The 19,624-nt window shown below is 41.1% G+C and overlaps 1 protein-coding gene across 1 annotated transcript in view; it reads right to left on the bottom strand.

Annotated features, from left to right (window-relative positions):
* Positions 1-19,624, bottom strand: part of LOC128643054 (ectonucleoside triphosphate diphosphohydrolase 8) — a 172,661-nt gene that overhangs the window by 38,281 nt on the left and 114,756 nt on the right. The window contains exon 3 of the mRNA XM_053695988.1: positions 15,884-16,001. Coding sequence (XP_053551963.1) covers positions 15,884-16,001 — 118 coding nt within the window. The remainder of the gene's footprint in view (positions 1-15,883; positions 16,002-19,624) is intronic.

Genomic DNA, 19,624 nt, shown 5'->3' with positions numbered 1-19,624 from the left:
TCACAACATAAAAGTGTCACAAAACACATAAAAAGTACATTACAAAGTACAGTTACACTCATAATAACACTATCTAATAAAAATGATTGCAAAAAAATATTGCACAAAAAGTTATAAGGGCTAAAAGATATGGGGGCCGATTTAACAAAGTCTGGCGGACATGATACGCTATAGCATATCATGTCCTCCAGACATCGCTGAATGCGGACAATATATGCTGTTGCCATTCAGCATTGCACAAGCAGTTCACCAGAACTGCTTGTACAATGCCATCCCTGCAGATTTGCGGCCAATCGGCTGCTAGCAGGGGGTGTCAATCAACCTGATCGTATTTGATTGGGTTGATTGCTGTCCGCCGCTCAGAGGCGGCGGATCTAGTTAAGGAGCAGTGGTCTCGCGTAAACAGGGCGAGTTGGCCCCATTCGGGGCATAGTAAATCGGCCCCAAAGTCCCAGGTGTTAGAATAAAATGTAGACAAAGGACTTTAACATTGAGATACATTCATATACATGTCTTATATGTGTGTACATATGTATTTATATGTTTATATATGTATTTACAGACATTTACAGTATATACATATAAGCACATAAATACATATATATACACACACACACATATATATATATATATATATATATATATAATTGCATTGGAGCCCTTTGCTGTCAAGTAGATGAAAACATTAAAAAGCATATTTATGCAATATTCATATTTTAAAGTCTTTAACTATGTATTTACTGTAAATATTTTACATTCCAATGTAGATAGTCCTATATATATCTGTATATATCAATACCTATATATAATCATAAATATATAGGTATAGATATATGTTGTACCAAAATACCATCAGCTACAGTATATATATAGAAATAAATAGAACATATTCTGCCATGTGAAGAACATTGAAATTTGAAATATTAATATTTTCATATCGGGTTAGTTCCCTTGAGAATATGCAAAAGGGTTTGTGCGCAAGTAGGGTGTTTTCCCCCCCACTTTTTTTGTTTTATTGACTTCTGAATACGTCATCGTGCATGCAATATTCTAAGTTTGGCTGTTTGCACACATCGGGTTATTGCGCAAATGAAAATTGTTCACTTTCAACTTGTAATACAAGCGCTATCTGACGCACACAAACAGCTTTCTTCTAGCGGAGTTAGTCCACTTGTAATCTGGCCCTTAGTGTTTAATGTCCTTTAAACTGCTAGGTACAACTATAATAGCGCAACAACTAGTCACCATGCTATTATTTTAACTATTCTAACCACTTATATGTGTTGATTGTTGAAGCTCCGCATCTTCAAACTGGGCACCCCCATGTTGGATCTTAGGTATTCTTTCACCCTGTGACATAGGTGGTGCGCATTTATAGATCAGTGACGTTGACAGCAGTATTTTGCTCTTTTCGTTATTATGCAGAGTACAAAACAGTTAAAATTAATAAACAGATTGAAATAGGAGACATTAAAAATATGTTAAAAAAACTTAAAAATTATCTAAAAACCTGTAGAGTCTATCTAATAGCTATCTTTATTTAAAGCTATATTTTATCTATACATTCCATAGATGGATCAATCATAATTAGGGTCAATACAAAAATTAGTCAATTCATGTAAAAAAGTATGCGGAATCTGTTGGCGCTCTACAAATAACCGATAATAATAATAATAAATTAATAAATTAATGTAAAAATTGAGTTATACTGAATTCTATATTTAACCCTTTTGCGTATATAGGGGCCGATTTATGAAAGTGCGAGTGAACCTGATCTGCTGTAGCATATCATATCCGCTGCATATTGATAAATGCCGACAGCATACGCTGTCAGCATTTATCATTGCACAAGCAGTTCTGGTGAACTGCTTGTGCAATGCCCCCGTCTGCAGATTCACAGCCAAACAGCAGGGGATGTCAATCAACACGATCGTATTCGATCGGGCGGATTGCTGTCCACTGCCTCAAAGGTAGCGGGCGAGTTAAGGAGCAGCGGCCTGAAGGCTCGCGTGGAAACAGCTGTATCAAGCTCCATACGGAGCTTGATGAATCGGCCCCATGGTCTCTAATTCATATATCCATTTTACTCCAGTTTCAACAATTCTTTCTCCACATTTCCTCCTCTCTAATTTGGATTTAATTTAGCAATTGCCATATATTTAAACATTTTAAGATTACAATTATTGCACTTCATAAATGTTTCAGAACTCGTATTTCCTTATTTCTGTCTTCAAGTACATTTTATATGAAGAGGATATGTTCCCTAACCCTTTCCCTAACAGGTCTAGTTGACTGTCCTACATACTGTTTCCCACAGCTACAATCAATTCAATAGATTATATTCCTATCTGTACATCGTATGAGGCCTTTTATTTCATACTAGTACTAAAGCCCGTGTACACGGGCCATTTTTTGCAGTACAGCGGTCCCACCCCTTGCTCTCTCCCCCCTCTCTTTTGCTCTCTCTTCCCCCCTCTCTTTTGCTTTCTCTCCCCTCTCTCTTTTGCTTTCTCTCCCCCCTCTCCTTTGCTCTCTCTCCCCCCTCTCCTTTGCTTTCTCTCCCCCCTCTTTTGCTCTCTCTCTCCCCTCTTTGGCTCTCCCCCCCTCTTTGGCTCTCCCCCCCCCCTCTTTGGCTCTCCCCCCCCCTCTTTGGCTCTCCCCCCCCTCTTTGGCTCTCCCCCCCCTCTTTGGCTCTCTCCCCTCTTTTGCTCTCTCTCCTATTTGGCTCTCTCTCTCCCCCCTCTTTGGCTCTCCCCCCCTTTGTCTCCCCCCCCCCTTTGTCTCTCTCCCCCCCCTTTGTCTCTCTCCCCCCCCTTTGTCTCTCTCCCCCCCTTTGTCTCTCTCCCCCCCCTTTGTCTCTCCCCCCCCCCTTTGTCTCTCTCCCCCCCTTTGTCTCTCTCCCCCCCCTTTGTCTCTCTCTCCCCCCCTTTGTCTCTCTCTCCCCCCCTTTGTCTCTCTCCCCCCCCTTTGTCTCTCTCCCCCCCCCTTTGTCTCTCTCTCCCCCCCTTTGTCTCTCTCTCCCCCCCCCTTTGTCTCTCTCCCCCCCTTTTTCTCTCTCCCCCCCCTTTGTCTCTCTCCCCCCCTTTGTCTCTCTCTCCCCCCCTTTGTCTCTCTCCCCCCCCCTTTGTCTCTCCCCCCCCCTTTGTCTCTCTCCCCCCTTTGTCTCTCCCCCCCTTTGTCTCTCTCCCCCCCCTTTGTCTCTCTCCCCCCCTTTGTCTCTCCCCCCCTTTGTCTCTCTCCCCCCCCTTTGTCTCTCTCCCCCCCTTTGTCTCTCCCGCCCCTCTTTGGCTCTCTCCCCTCTTTTGCTCTCTCTCCTATTTGGCTCTCTCTCTCCCCGCTCTTTGGCTCTCCCCCCCTTTGTCTCTCTCCCCCCCCCCCCTTTGTCTCTCTCCCCCCCCTTTGTCTCTCTCCCCCCCTTTGTCTCCCCCCCCCTTTGTCTCTCCCCCCCCTTTGTCTCTCCCCCCCCCCCCTTTGTCTCTCTCCCCCCCCTTTGTCTCTCTCCCCCCCCCTTTGTCTCTCCCCCCCCCTTTGTCTCTCTCCCCCCTTTGTCTCTCTCCCCCCCTTTGTCTCTCCCCCCCTTTGTCTCTCTCCCCCCCCCTTTGTCTCTCCCCCCCTTTGTCTCTCTCCCCCCCCTTTGTCTCCCCCCCTTTGTCTCCCCCCCCTTTGTCTCTCTCCCCCCCTTTGTCTCCCCCCCCCTTTGTCTCTCTCCCCCCCCCTTTGTCTCTCTCCCCCCCCTTTGTCTCCCCCCCCCCTTTGTCTCTCCCCCCCTTTGTCTCTCCCCCCCCTTTGTCTCTCCCCCCCCCTTTGTCTCTCTCCCCCCCCCTTTGTCTCTCTCCCCCCCCCCTTTGTCTCTCTCTCCCCCCCTTTGTCTCCCCCCCCCCCTTTGTCTCTCCCCCCCTTTGTCTCTCTCCCCCCCCCCTTTGTCTCTCTCCCCCCCCTTTGTCTCTCTCCCCCCCCCCCTTTGTCTCTCTCCCCCCCCTTTGTCTCTCTCCCCCCCCCCCCTTTGTCTCTCTCCCCCCCTCTCTCTCCCCCCCTCTCCTGCTCCCTCTCTGGCTCTGTGCTCACATTGCGGGACCCCGCCCGGCCACGCCCCATTGCGGCGACACCCGCCCGGCCAAGCCCCTCGCGACGCCCGGCCACGCCCCCATCGCAACGCTCCCGTCGGCCACAAACAGCTGTGAGGTCTGGGGAGCGCGTGGCCGTTTCTCATGCAGCAGACCTCACAGCTGTTTGTGTACCTCGCGCTCCCTATCTCACAGCTGCTTGTATGCTGTGTACCTCGCGCTCCCTATCTCAAGGCCAAGTGTTTGTCTCTACTGCGCATGACGGCTTCAGACAAACACTTGGCCTTTTATAATATAGGATTCTCTACCCGTGATGTTTGAATGGAATTTTTTCCGTTTCTCTGAGTGTCTGCGGGTTTTGCAGGCAAAACATGGAAAGAAACCTTTTATTTCCTTTCCAAATAAATCTTTTTCTATATTTAGTTTTTTCTTTAATTCAGTGGGGGCTAATCTATTTTTCAAATTACTCGCCATCCTATAAATTATTTTTGGTCTGTCTCCTATATATTTCAATTTATCATCTAATTTCAATATACTCTAATGTTTCTTTATGGCTTTCTCAGCTATCCTGTGGTTGATATTATACTGTGTAATAAATGGAATTGAAGTTTCACAATCGTTTTTATTGTTATTTTTACTTTCCCCATATACAATTTCTCTTTTCTTTTTAACATATTCTATTTCTCTATCTATTTTATTAGTATCATAACCCCTTTCAACAAATTTTCCTTTCAAACTCTCAGATTGAGTGTTAAAATCCTCATCCTATATACAGTTTTTCTTAATCCGCAGTAGCTGCCATCTGGGTATATTCCTTTTCCTCCGTTCCAGATGGCAGCCAGCTACTGCAGATTAAGAAAAACTGTACACAGGAAGAGGATTTTAACTCTCAATCTGAGAGTTTGAAAGGGGTTATGATATAAATATAATAGATAGAGAAATATGTTATAAAGAAAAATAGAAGAGAAATTGTATATGGGGAAAAAAATAATAAAAAAAGATTGTGAAACTTCAATTCTATTTATGACACAGTATAATATCAACCACAGGATGGCTGAGAAAATCATATAGAAACATTTGAGTATTTTGAAATTAGATGATAAATTGAAAGCTATAGAAGGAGACAAACCAAAAATAATTTATAGGAAGGCAAGTAATTTGAAAAATGTGCAGTGGACATGATACGCTACAGCGGATCATGTCCGCTCGCACTTTCATAAATCAGCCCCTATATACCCAAAAGTGTTAAATATAGAATTCAGTATAACTCAATTTTTACATTAATTAATACATATTTACATGAATTGACTAATTTTTGTATTGACCCTAATTATGATTGATCCATCTATAAGATCTTTTTTAAGTTTTTTTAACATATTTTTAATATTTTGTAGGTCTCCTATTTCAATCTGTTTTTTTAATTTAATTATTTTGAATTGTCTTAATGTCTATAAAATTGCTCTCTCAAAACTTAAGGTGCCCGCGAAACCAAAGAAGGAGATACACGGAAGGATCAGGGCTCAAGGAGGTGCCAAAAGGAACGTAGCTGACACGGCTTAAAAGGCTTTTCTGAAACAAACAGCTTTTACCGCTAATTGCCTCATAACATTAAGCAATATTGTGTCACTTAAACGTTCCAGTGAAGGATAACTATGACCTGACTGGCAAGCTTTTTTCACTACATCCCGGGCATAAAAGTCTATAGGAACTTGGCCAGCAGATATTTACACTTTTAATCATTCATGCCCATTGTATATTTGTAAAGCCTCATTGGGGTCAATTTATCAAGTTCCGTATGGAGCTTGATGCCTCGTGTTTCCGGCGAGCCTTGAGGCTCGTTGGAAACAGAAGTTATGAAGCAGCAGTCTAAAGAAATTTGGACAAATTTGTCAAATTCGGAGCTTCGAATCGATTCGAATTTCCAAACTACCGTAGCACCGAAATTAACAAATAAATCTGAATTAGTTCGGATTTATTCGTTACATTTGGATGGCCATGGACTAATCACAATTACACTAGTATTGTACAGTATATTAGGTTATATCACTCTGCTATGGTTTACACCTAATATTACAGTATATAATACTAGACTAATACACAGCACATCCCACCTAACACATACCGAATTTATGAAACTAATCCGAACTGAATACATCCGAATGTATTCGAATCTGAATAAATCTGAATGAATCCGAAACAAATGCATTCGAATGTATCTGAATTCGAATTGATCCGAGAACGAAATTCGAAAACATCCGAATCAATCCGAAACAAATTTTTCCACCGTGCACAAGTCTAGTATGCTCTGTCTAAATCATGAATATCTAATTATGACCTTACTGTCCTTTTTAATAAATATGAATATTGTATAAATATGCGTTTATGTGTTTTCATCTATTTAACTGCAAATGGCACCAGTATACTTATGTATATGTACTGCTTGTGCAATGCCGCCCCCTGCACCTTTGTGGCCAATCGACCGCTAGCAGGAGGTGTCAATCAACCCGATCACATGAGATTGGGCGGATTGATGTCTGCAGCCTCAGAGGCACGGACCAGTTAAGGAGCAGTTTAAGGAGTTAAGGAGCAGGTGCTGCTTAAAGGGTCACTGAACCCAAATTTTTTCTTTTGTAATTCAAAAAGAGCATGCAATTTTAAGCAACTTTCTAATTTACTCCTATTATCAATTTTTCTTCGTTCTCTTGCTATCATTATTTGAAAAAGAAGGCATCTAAGCTTTTTTTTTGGTTTCAGTACTCTTGACAGCACTTTTTTATTGGTGGATGAATTTATCCACCAATCAGCAAGGACAACCCAGGTTGTTCACCAAAAATGGACCGGCATCTAAACTTACATTCTTGCATTTCAAATAAAGATACCGAGAGAATGAAGAAAATTTGCTAATAGGAGTAAATTAGAAAGTTGCTTAAAATTTCATGCTCAATCTGAATCACGAAAGAAAATTTTTGGGTACAGTGTCCCTTTAACTTGTTTTCGGCGAGCCTGAAGGTTCCCGCGGAAACAGGGGCATCAGGGGCCATTCGGCCCTTGATAAATCGACCCCATAGTTTGTACTTATACATACATATCCATAATTAGACATGTATATGTATGTATCTCTATGTTAAAGCCTCAGATCTTTGAGCCCTTATAACTTTATTGTGCAATTTTTTTTAAAATAATTTTTATTAGATAGTGTTATTATGAGTGTAACTGTAATTTGTAATTTTCTTTTGATGTGTTTTGTGCAACTTTTTTGTTTTGGGAAACAGTTAACCAGAGCTCTGAGGACACGGTAATCATTCTAGTGTAAATCGAGATTGTGCTCACACGTTTGCGTTTACAATCAACTTGCAATACGAGTGCTAAACCCGACTCGCGACAAACACCTGCGAAAAGCTCCTTTACGCTTGCACGTAACTGTTAGCACTCCACTCCTGATCTGGCCCAAAGTAGGAAAAGATATGTTGCAGGATAAGCCTTGAGAGGTCAGCAGGGTGCAGTTGAAGTTCGGGGAATTAGAAATTTCTCAATGTTCAGAGCTAAATATTATGAAAATATATTGCTACAAAGTCTAGTTATATTTACCTAAACATGCTATATACAAATCTCAAGGCATTTAACTTCTGTAAATTAAGATTTTACCAGTTCTAACAACTGGAAGTGCTAATGGCAGGCTTCACAAGCTTAAAGGGACATGAAACCCTTAAAGGGACAGGACATTTTTTTTTCTTTCATGATTCAAATAGGGCATACAAATTTAAACAATTTCCAATTTACTTCAATTATGAAGTTTGCTTCATACTCTTAGGGGCCGATTTATCAAGCCCTGTATGCAGCTGTTTCCGCACGAGCCTTCACTAGAACTGCTTGTGCAATGCTGAATGCTGACAGCATATGCTGTCTGCATTATTATTATTATAGGTTATTTGTATTTCAGCGATATCTGGCGGACATGATATGCTCCAGCGTATCATGTCCCCCAGGCATTAATAAATCGGCCTCTATCTCTTCATCCTAATTGGCTTCATCAGAGGTTATCATATAAGGAATAAAACAGTGGCTAGCATTGTCTACCCCAGTAACAAGCATGGACACATACATTTCTATTTCAATTGCACTATACCAAATGTGTTTTCAAAACAGAACACGTTTGGATGTAAAGTGATTGCAATATTAGAAATGTAATATTAGAAAAATATGTTTACTTCTAATATTGCGCGAACACTATAACACATGTTGGTAATATAGAACACGTTAGGTACAGTTGCATTAATGGTAAAATAACATTCTCTAATGAAATGAAGCATTTTATTTTTGTGAATATCAGTTGATACATGAACTATAGAAAGATGTTGTTCAATGTTCCATTCCTCTTTCATGAAAGAATTTAAATATAAATTTGTATAAGAACCAAGTTCAAGATACAATGTAAATAAAATGTTAATGTTTTTGGATAAGATATTAGATACTAAAACAATGGGCTGTAATCAGGGAGCGGTTTACTTCCCCTTTAGTCTGATATTTGTGGACTGAAATAATTTCCTCTCTTAGCTTCATAGTGCGACCACAACCCTAATGTTATTGGCTCTGTGACAGATTGAGAAATACAGAGGAAATGTTCAGCCAAGGGACTTGTTCTATATGTCCAAGGAATGACATTTACATTAAAGGGACATTGGGCCCCATGTACTAACAGGCGGGCAGACAGCTTCTAAACTTTTGAAGCTGTCCGCCCGCCTTCGCTACATACGGGCAGTGGATCTGTTTGTCCACTGGCACGTATGTATCATTACACACTCATCGGAGTGTGTAATGCCCGCCACTTCATTCGCGCTACTGAAGGGGCTGTCAGTCACCGAGATCGAGCGAGCTTTCTGTGATTTATCTCCGCCACCTTAGAGGTGGCGGAGAGTAAGAAGTAGCGGTCTAATGACCACTGCTTCTTACATTGCGGGAAGCAGGCTCACATATACGAACCTGCCACACAAGGGTTTCGAAGCAGCACTCGCTGCTTCGTACATGGAGCCCATAGTGCTTTAAAATTGTTTGTTCCTGGTAGAGCGCCTATTTTTTTGTATGTATTTGCATTATGACCCTGGGGAATAACCCTAAGGGTGATGGGAGAAACCAGATGTTGATTTCTTGTCCAATGTACTTAGAGGAATATGGCTGCACCTCACTGCCAAGGCCCAAAGAAGGCCGAAACAAATGTCTCTTGGTTGCCATGTTCCTTGTTTAGAGGAGGATTGCCTGTTATTTCAGGACTGGACTGACCTTGTTAGGTTAGGAAAGTTCTCATTTGTGAAAAAAACAATAGGTCTAAAAAAGGCTGCTCCTAAGTGGTAACTTGCCATAAAACAAGCTACTGAGCTGTTCTGTTGTTCATTCTTGGTAGAGCGCTTCTCTTTCTGTATGTATCTGGGACTTATTTACCTTGATATTATTGAGTTTCTTTCTTGATATCATATAGAGATAACTCAATTGTTGATATGGGCTTGTATGGTGTCGTATGTTTAAATGTCTCTTCCGTTGGTTCCACTCTATGTATACTAAAGAAAATAACTGTTTGCCATTCATATACTTAAAACACCTTTTAGGGTTTGTCTTAGAATATTTTGCAATTAATCTTTTATTTTCGGTTTTGGCTAATCTGATTGTTCTTTTTCGTGCTTTGTTACATTCCTTTTATATTTGTAAGGAAAAGTCCATACTATTTTCTTTAAATATTTAAAATTCCCTATGTTTTTTTCCTAATTTCTCTTAACACATTTGTATTTAGCCACATTGACTTGGATTTATTTATTTTACTTTTATAACCATGTAGTATATGTTGATGTATATATTTGACAAAGTTTTAAATGTTCTCTATCCTCTGTGTTTTTATTTGAAATAGTTTGTCCAAATTTATGTTATTTTAACAATTTCCTTAAATCATTGAATTTTGCTTTCTTAAAATTAAATGTCTTGGTAGACCCCTTGTAACACTTCTTATGGAAAGTAACTTCAAAGGTGACCATGTTCTGATCACTGTTACCTACGTGTTCTTTGACTTATATGTTTAATATTATTGTTTGATAGCAGTAAATCCTATATAGTTGACTCCTCTATTAATTGCGACATGAAGTTATGTTTTAGCATATTTAAAAATATATCTCCCTTAGTTGTATTGCTAGTTCATCATCCAAATGTTGCACTTAGCAGAATAAGTTCTATGTATTTTGAAATAGATATTCCTATATATATCCGAAGAGAGCTATTTGGGAGAGATCAGGTAGGGATCAGGGGGTGGGAAGTGTCAGGTAGGAGGGTAATCTCTATACTAAAGCTAAAATTAACTTTACAAGCTACATAATTAATCAGTGCGGATCAGGTCCGCAAGACCTCGCTGAATGCGGAGAGCAATACGCTCTCCGTATTCAGCATTGCACCAGCAGCTCACAAGAGCTGCTGGTGCAACGCTGCCCCCTGCAGACTCGCGGCCAATAGACCGCCAGCAGGGGAGGTGTCAATCAACCCAATCGTACTCGATAGGGTTGAATTGGGGCAATTTCTGTCCCCCTGCTCAGAGCAGGCGGACAGGGTTATGGAGCAGCGGTCATTGGCCTCTAGTTATCAATGTCTGTCGGACCTGATCCGACATTGCTGAATACGGCGAGCAATATGCTTGCCGTATTCAGCATTGCACCAGCAGCTCACCGCCCCCTGCAGACTCGCGGCCAATCGGTCGCCAGCAGGGGGGTGTCAATCAACCAGATCGTACTCGATCGGGTTGAATTGCGGCGATGTCTGTCCGCCTGCTCAGAGCAGGTGGACAGGTTATGGAGCAGCGGTCTTTGTGACCGCTGCTTCATAACTGCTGTTTCTGGCGAGTCTGAAGACTCGCCAGAAACAGGGGCCATCAAGCTCCATACGGAGCTTGTTAAATATGAGCCCTTTGTCTGAAGACTCGCCAGAAACACGGGCCGCCAAGCTCCTTTCGAGATAGGCCCCTATGGCTGTCTAAATATGATTAAACAAACCTCCATTTTCTACATATTTAGGCCTTCAAATCCGGTGAAGTACTGCTAGTAACAATTATTTTTTTTCCTGAAGTTCTTTCCCCTGGGTAGTATGGGTGAAAGAAAAATCAGCTTGTTATTCTCAGGCCTTCAGTGTAAAAAAAAAATACTGAAAATCATAAAATTTGAAGAATATGCTTTTTCAGGGTCAAATATGTCAATGTGGAATCAATTTTAAAATTCCAAAATAAATTGAAGTTGATAGATCTTTATATACCCTTTTAAGAAGAAAGAAAATTTGCGTTATTACTCCAAGTGGTACAAAAATGATATAAGAGCTGTTTAGCTCTTATAGAAAAAAAATATATGACCAATAAAAAAATGTCCTGAACATGTGATTTTATGTTCTCTATAACTCATAAGAACATTTTTTAAAAATCTAGAAATTTTCGCCTAGATTTGGAGTTTGGCATTAGCCGTCAAAACCAGCGTTAGAGGCTCCTAACGCTGGTTTTGGCCGCCCGCTGGTATTTGGAGTCAGTCAGGAAAGGGTCTAACGCTCACTTTCCAGCCGCGACTTTTCCATACCGCAGATCCCCCTACGCCATTTGCGTATCCTATCTTTTCAATGGGATCTTTCTAACGCCGGTATTTAGAGTCTTGGCTGAAGTGAGCGTTAGAAATCTAACAACAAGACTCCAGCCGCAGAAAAAAAACAGGAGTTAAGAGCTTTTTGGGCTAACGCCGGTTCATAAAGCTCTTAACTACTGTGCTCTACAGTACACTAACACCCATAAACTACCTATGTACCCCTAAACCGAGGTCCCCCCACATCGCCGCCACTATAATAATTTTTTTTAACCCCTAATCTGCCGACCGCACACCGCCGCCACCTACCTTATACTTATGTACCCCTAATCTGCTGCCCCTAACACCGCTGACCCCTATATTATATTTATTAACCCCTAATCTGCCGCCCCAACGTCGCCACCACCTACCTACAATTATTAACCCCTAATCTGCCGACCGCACAGCGCCGCCACCTACGTTATACTTATGTACCCCTAATCTGCTGCCCCTAACACCGCTGACCCCTATATTATATTTATTAACCCCTAATCTGCCGCCCCCAACGTCGCCACCACCTACCTACAATTATTAACCCCTAATCTGCCGACCGCACAGCGCCGCCACCTACATTATACTTATGTACCCCTAATCTGCTGTCCCTAACACCGCCGACCCCTATATTATATTTCTTAACCCCTAATCTGCCCCCCACAACGTCGCCGCCAGCTACCTACAATAATTAACCCCTAATCTGCCGACCGCACCTCACCGCTACTATAATAAATGTATTAACCCCTAATCCGCCTCACTCCTGCCTCAATAACCCTATAATAAATATTATTAACCCCTAATCTGCCCTCCCTAACATCGCCGACACCTAACTTCAATTATTAACCCCTAATCTGCCGACCGGACCTCACCGCTACTCTAATAAATGTATTAACCCATAAAGCTAAGTCTAACCCTAACACTAACACCCCCTAAGGTAAAATATAATTTAAATCTAACAAAAAAAATTAACTCTTATTAAATAAATTATTCCTATTTAAAACTAAATACTTACCTGTAAAATAAACCCTAATATAGCTACAATATAACAAATAATTATATTGTAGCTATTTTAGGATTTATATTTATTTTACAGGCAACTTTGTATTTATTTTAACCAGGTACAATAGCTATTAAATAGTTATTTACTATTTAATAGCTACCTAGTTAAAATAATTACAAAATTACCTGTAAAATAAATCCTAACCTAAGTTACAATTAAACCTAACACTACACTATCAATAAATGACTTAAATAAAATACCTACAATTATCTACAATTAAACCTAATACTACACTATCAATAAATTAATTAAATACAATACCTACAAATAAATACAATTAAATAAACTAACTAAAGTACAAAAAATAAAAAAGAACTAAGTTACAAAAAATAAAAAAATATTTACAAACATTAGAAAAATATTACAACAATTTTAAACTAATTACACCTACTCTAAGCCCCTTAATAAAATAACAAAGCCCCCCAAAATAAAAAAAATGCCCTACCCTATTCTAAATTAAAAAAGTTCAAAGCTCTTTTACCTTACCAGCCCTGAAAAGTGCCATTTGCGGGGCATGCCCCAAAGAATTCAGCTCTTTTGCCTGTAAAAAAAACACATACAATACCCCCCCCAACATTACAACCCACCACCCACATACCCCTAATCTAACCCAAACCCCCCTTAAATAAACCTAACACTAAGCCCCTGAAGATCTTCCTACCTTATCTTCACCACGCCGGGTTCACCGATCCGTCCACCGAAGTCTTGATCCAAGCCTCCAAAGTCTTGATCCAAGCCCAAGCGGGGGCTGAAGAGTGACGTCCATCCTCCAGCTGAAGTCTTGATCCAAGCGGCAAATGAAGAAGTCCATCTTCGGGCAGAAGTCTTCATGCTATCCGGGCAGAAGAGTAGATCTGGACCAGCAAACATCTTCATCCAAACCGCATCTTCTATGTTGTTCCATCCGATGACGAGCGGCTGATCTTGAAGACCTCCGGCGCGGATCCATCCTCTTCGTTCAACGTCCAACTGAAGAATGAAGGTTCCTTTAAGGGACGTCATCCAAGATGGCGTCCCTCGAATTCCGATTGGCTGATAGGATTCTATCAGCCAATCGGAATTAAGGTAGGAAAATTCTTATTGGCTGATGGAATCAGTCCTTCATTCTTCAGTTGGACGTCGAACGAAGAGGATGGATCCGCGCCGGAGGTCTTCAAGATCAGCCGCTCGTCATCGGATGGAACAACATAGAAGATGCGGCTTGGATGAAGATGTTTGCCGGTCCGGATCTACTCTTCTGCCCGGATAGCATGAAGACTTCTGCCCGAAGATGGACTTCTTCATTTGCCGCTTGGATCAAGACTTCAGCCGGAGGATGGACGTCACTTTTCAGCCCCCGCTTGGGCTTGGATCAAGACTTCGGAGGCTTGGATCAAGACTTCGGTGGACGGATCGGTGAACCCGGCATGGTGAAGATAAGGTAGGAAGATCTTCAGGGGCTTAGTGTTAGGTTTATTTAAGGGGGGTTTGGGTTAGATTAGGGGTATGTGGGTGGTGGGTTGTAATGTTGGGGGGGGTATTGTATGTGTTTTTTTTACAGGCAAAAGAGCTGAATTCTTTGGGGCATGCCCCGCAAATTGCCCTTTTCAGGGCTGGTAAGGTAAAAGAGCTTTGAACTTTTTTAATTTAGAATAGGGTAGGGCATTTTTTTATTTTGGGGGGCTTTGTTATTTTATTAGGGGGCTTAGAGTAGGTGTAATTAGTTTAAAATTGTTGTAATATTTTCTAATGTTTGTAAATATTTTTTTATTTTTTGTAACTTAGTTCTTTTTTATTTTTTGTACTTTAGTTAGTTTATTTAATTGTATTTATTTGTAGGTATTGTATTTAATTAATTTATTGATAGTGTAGTGTTAGGTTTAATTGTAACTTAGGTTAGGATTTATTTTACAGGTAATTTTGTAATTATTTTAACTAGGTAGCTATTAAATATTAAATAACTATTTAATAGCTATGGTACCTGGTAAAAATAAATACAAAGTTGCCTGTAAAATAAATATAAATCCTAAAATAGCTACAATATAATTATTCGTTATATTGTAGCTATATTAGGGTTTATTTTACAGGGAAGTATTTAGTTTTAAATAGGAATAATTTATTTAATAATAGTTAATTTATTTTGTTAGATTTAAATTATATTTAATTTAGGGGGGTGTTAGTGTTAGGGTTAGACTTAGCTTTAGGGGTTAATACATTTATTATAGTAGCGGTGAGGTCCGGTCGGCAGATGTTAGGGAGGACAGATTAGGGGTTAATAATATTTCTTATAGGGTTATTGAGGCGGGAGTGAGGCGGATTAGGGGTTAATACATTTATTAGAGTAGCGGTGAGGTCCGGTCGACAGATTAGGGGTTAATAATTGTAGGTAGGTGGAGGCGACATTGTGGGGGGCAGATTAGGGGTTAATAAATATATAGGGGTTGGCGGTGTTAGGGGCAGCAGATTAGGGGTTCATAGGGATAACGTAGGTTGCGGCGGTGTACGGAGCGGCAGATTAGGGGTTAAAAAAAATATGGTAATATATAGGGTGTTAGGTGCAGACGTAGGAAGTGTTTCCCCATAGGAAACAATGGGGCCGTGTTAGGAGCTGAACGCTGCTTTTTTGCAGGTGTTAAGTTTTTTTTCAGCTCAAACAGCCCCATTGTTTTCTATGGGGGAATCGTGCACGAGCACGTTTTTTAAGCTGGCCGCGTCCGTAAGCACTGCTGGTATTGAGAGTTGCAGTGACGGTAAATTAGGCTATACGCTCCCTTTTTGGAGCCTAACGCAGCCCTTCTGTGAACTCTAAATACCAGCGGTATTTAAAAGGTGCGGCCAGAAAAAAGCACGCGTAGCTAACGCACCCCTTTGGCCGCAAAACTCCAAATCTAGGCCTTAGTGTTTTTCTCAAGGGTGATAGAAACCACTACCCAATTTTCATAAAAATCAAAAATGGTGAGACAAATTTTTTTTGTGGATTTCATATGGAATAACCCTGTTAGAAAAAATAAATAAATACTGCTCATTCAAAATTAATTTCTATTGTATTGTCCTTTTATTATGTACTTGTCGATTGCACAATGCTACTGTATTTTAATTCAGAGAAGCAACTTATTTTAACTTAATTAAGTTGGGGATAATCCAATTCTTTTACTCACCTTCCACATCACAAGTATGGGCCTGGCTGACAATGCCTGTGTTGTTTTCCTTGTCTGCGGGCCATTGGTAGAGAAATAACGATGTGTGTGAGGATCCTGCGTCAAACACCATGCCGTACTGCAGAAAATAATACACGTATAATCATTCTTCCACTGATGACTATTATATGAGTCTGACTATAGTGTAACAAAAATACAAAGGGTACCAGTGTATTAAACTCAGACACAAATCATTGTTTCCAAGGATAATCTGGGTGGGAGTCTTTAAAGTTCCTGGCATGTCTGATTTCTATGTTCTGTCATTACACTCAGGTTAGGAATAGCCATTAGGCAAACCAACAGATACCCAGTGAACTATACAAGAACATTGAAGCCTCACCCATCCCACTTGCTATTACTATGGGTGTAACTACCACAGGCCACCCATTGTGTAAGGCATGCTTATCTGTTCCCTCCTTGTGCCCCTTGCACTTACAGGTCCCACATTATATTTTTCAGAGATACCATATAGGGCAGAGGGAAAACAACAGTTTCAGAGATTACCAGACAGCATCATTAAGAAAATGGGCTGCAGAGTAAGCAGTGATGTAGGTATGAAGCTGACGTTGAAGCTGCATGGGAAGGATTCTTATCTGACATCTGATATGGGCATGTGACTGAAAGAGGGGCTCCTGGGCTAGGGTTTTGATATGAGGGCTGCTTTAAGTATGTAGCTGACACAGAGGTTGCAGGGCAAAGGGTCCTCTTTGAGATCTAATGTGGACATTTGTGTGACAGACTGGCTGCATAGTTACAGTATGATCTAAGGTCTGATTTGATCATACAGTTGAGAGAGGGGATGCAGGGCTGGGGGGGGGGGTCTGCTCTGAGGTCTAATGTAGGAATGTGGCTGACACATTCCTACATTAGACCTCAAGGAGTCTGATTTGAAAGCTGATTTTGGCTTGTGGCTGGCATAGGGGCTGCAGGGCCATGGGTTCTAATCTGTCTGTTGTAGACATGTGGCAAAAAAGGGTCTGCAAAATCATGAATCCGTTGGGGGTGTCAGGATGCACCAAAGCTTGGCTGGGCCACTGGAGGTTTTTGCTTGATTTTAACTGTATTGTGAACTAACTTCTGATGCAAGATATCTTTATCTCTGCACATGTATTGCCCTAGATGTGATAAGTTCTTTAATTAACCAAATATATGTCTGCTTTCCAGACAACCAGTGCTCTGGTATTACATACTGTCTATTATGTGAATGGATTCCCCTGAACCTGTGTTCTTGTATGGAAAACTCCCCTGTTTCCTCATCTTCCTTTACTAGTGTTCCTGCATTGAAGCTTTCTCTGGCTCCTAAGTTACTCTGTACTAGTGTTTCTGTGTTGATGATTCCTCTTATTCCTAACCTTCCTTGTACTAGTGTTCATGGGGTTAATTTATCAAGCTCCGCATGGAGCTTGATGCCTCGTGTTTCCGGCAAGCTTTCAGACTCGCCGGAAACAGAAGTTATGAAGTAGCGGTCTAAAGACCGCTGCTCCATAACCTGTCTGCCTGCTCTGAGACGGCAGACAGAAATCAACCCGATCGAAAACGATCGGGTTGATTGACACCCCCTGTTAGAGGCCTACTGGCTGTGAATCTGCAGGGGGCGGCATTGCACCAGTAGTTCACAAGAACTGCTGGTGCAATGATAAATGCTGACAGTGTATGCTGTCGGCATTTATCGATGTGCAGCGGACATGATACTCTACATCGTATCATGTCCACTCGCACTATAATAAATCTACCCCCAAGTGTCTGACTCCTATTCTGACCTACCCTTAACTCTGGTGTGAAGTTTTGTCTTTTTAACCTAAGCTTGGGCCTAGTGTACATCCCTGCTACGGCTCTGCAGTCCTGTTCAGCCATGGCTCTATAGAGCCTGCAATCTGCCTCTTTGAATCTTGCAAACGTTGTCCCTTCTGCGTTAAAGTGCTGGTGCTCGTTTCTCATCCCTCTCCAGCCCAGTAACACATGTGAGTGCTCCTATTGAACTTTACTGATAGTCTCTGTGTTTAATACAATATGTTTGAGACCCTTTGTTTTATGCAGTGTTCTCCCCAGGATCAATTTCGGGCTAGATTATGAGTGGAGCGTTATTTAGCACTCCCGCTCGCTCGTTAACTTCGCTAGACAGAAGCTTTTTGTGCTCATGTGGTTGATCTTGTATTATGAATTGAAAATTAAAAGTTAGCACACAAACAAAAGCTCAATGTGCACAAAAACTGTAACTTCATATGCTAATTTCTAAGCCCTTGAAGGCCGCCTCTTATCTCAGTGCATTTTGACAGTTATTCACAGTTAGACAGCGCTAGTTCAGGTGTGACATATAGATAATATTGTGCTCACTCCCATGCAGTTATTTATGAGTCAGCATTGATTGGCTAAAATGCAAGTCTGTCAAAAGAACTGAAATAAGGGGGCAGTCTGCAGAGGCTTAGATACAAGGTAATTACAGAGGTAAAAAGAATATTAATATAACTGTGTTGGTTATGCAAAACTGGGGAATGGGTAACAAAGGGATTATCTATCTTTTTAAACAATAACAATTCTGGAGATTTGTTTAATCCTGTAGGTTTAAACACATAAATGTCTAAAAGCACAACATTATAGAGCATTTCATTTTTTTGTACTTTTTTTTCTATTTTGTATTTTAATTATTATTATTTTTTAGTCTTTTGTGGATATTAAGCATTATGTACCTTTCTCATTCCCCTTAGCGAGAACATTTGTTGGTTCTATAACATAATAATCCTGCTGGAAAATACCAAGGTCATAAACTGCAGGTGTAGAAATTGCTGTATGTGGTCTGAACTATAAAAACTATACATTACCCTATAAAAATACCTAGCAGGCTGTAAAACAGTTTGCCTTTTGATGACATGTGTCTGGTTTAGATTTTAGGTCTAGGAAGGGGCTACGTGGCACAGGTTTCTTTTGTATTATAATACAGCTGAAGTTGGAAGTAAAATACAGAAATTCTTAGTAGGCACCAGATTCTTACACCTATGGACATGATTGTGGTGTTTAATATTATATAATGATCTCAGCCTTAAACAAAATCTGAATTAGAAGCTGTTAAAGGTACAAGGCAGGACTTTATAATATTTCAGCAATTGAAGTTACTAATTTAAAAGTGTAGTTTGACTTTAACAATTTGTACCAGAGGTGTATGAGGTCTGATGTAGATATGGGGGTCACAAAACGACTGTATGGTCAGGAGGTTTGATTTAGGTGTATGACGAATAAAGGAGCTAGGAGGTGTAATGTAGGCATGCGACTGACAGGGGAACTGCAGAGCCAGAGGTCTGGTTTTCTGTTATAGGCATCTGACTGAGAGAGGAGCTATAGAGCCATTGTCTGGTATTCTGGTATAGGCATGTGACTGAGAGAGGAGCTACAGAGCCATGGTCTGGTATTCTGGTATAGGCATGTGACTGAGAGAGGAGCTACAGAGCCATGGTCTGGTATTCTGGTATAGGCATGTGACTGAGAGAGGAGCTACAGAGCCATGGTCTGGTATTCTGGTATAGGCATGTGACAGAGAGGAGCTACAGAGCCATGGTCTGGTATTCTGGTATAGGCATCTGACTGAGAGAGGAGCTATAGAGCCATTGTCTGGTATTCTGGTATAGGCATGTGACTGAGAGAGGAGCTACAGAGCCATGGTCTGGTATTCTGGTATAGGCATGTGACTGAGAGAGGAGCTACAGAGCC

This window comes from Bombina bombina, chromosome 12, assembly GCF_027579735.1.
Source record: "Bombina bombina isolate aBomBom1 chromosome 12, aBomBom1.pri, whole genome shotgun sequence".
Taxonomy (NCBI): Eukaryota; Metazoa; Chordata; class Amphibia; order Anura; family Bombinatoridae; genus Bombina; species Bombina bombina.
This window is presented reverse-complemented; position numbering and strand designations above follow the sequence as displayed.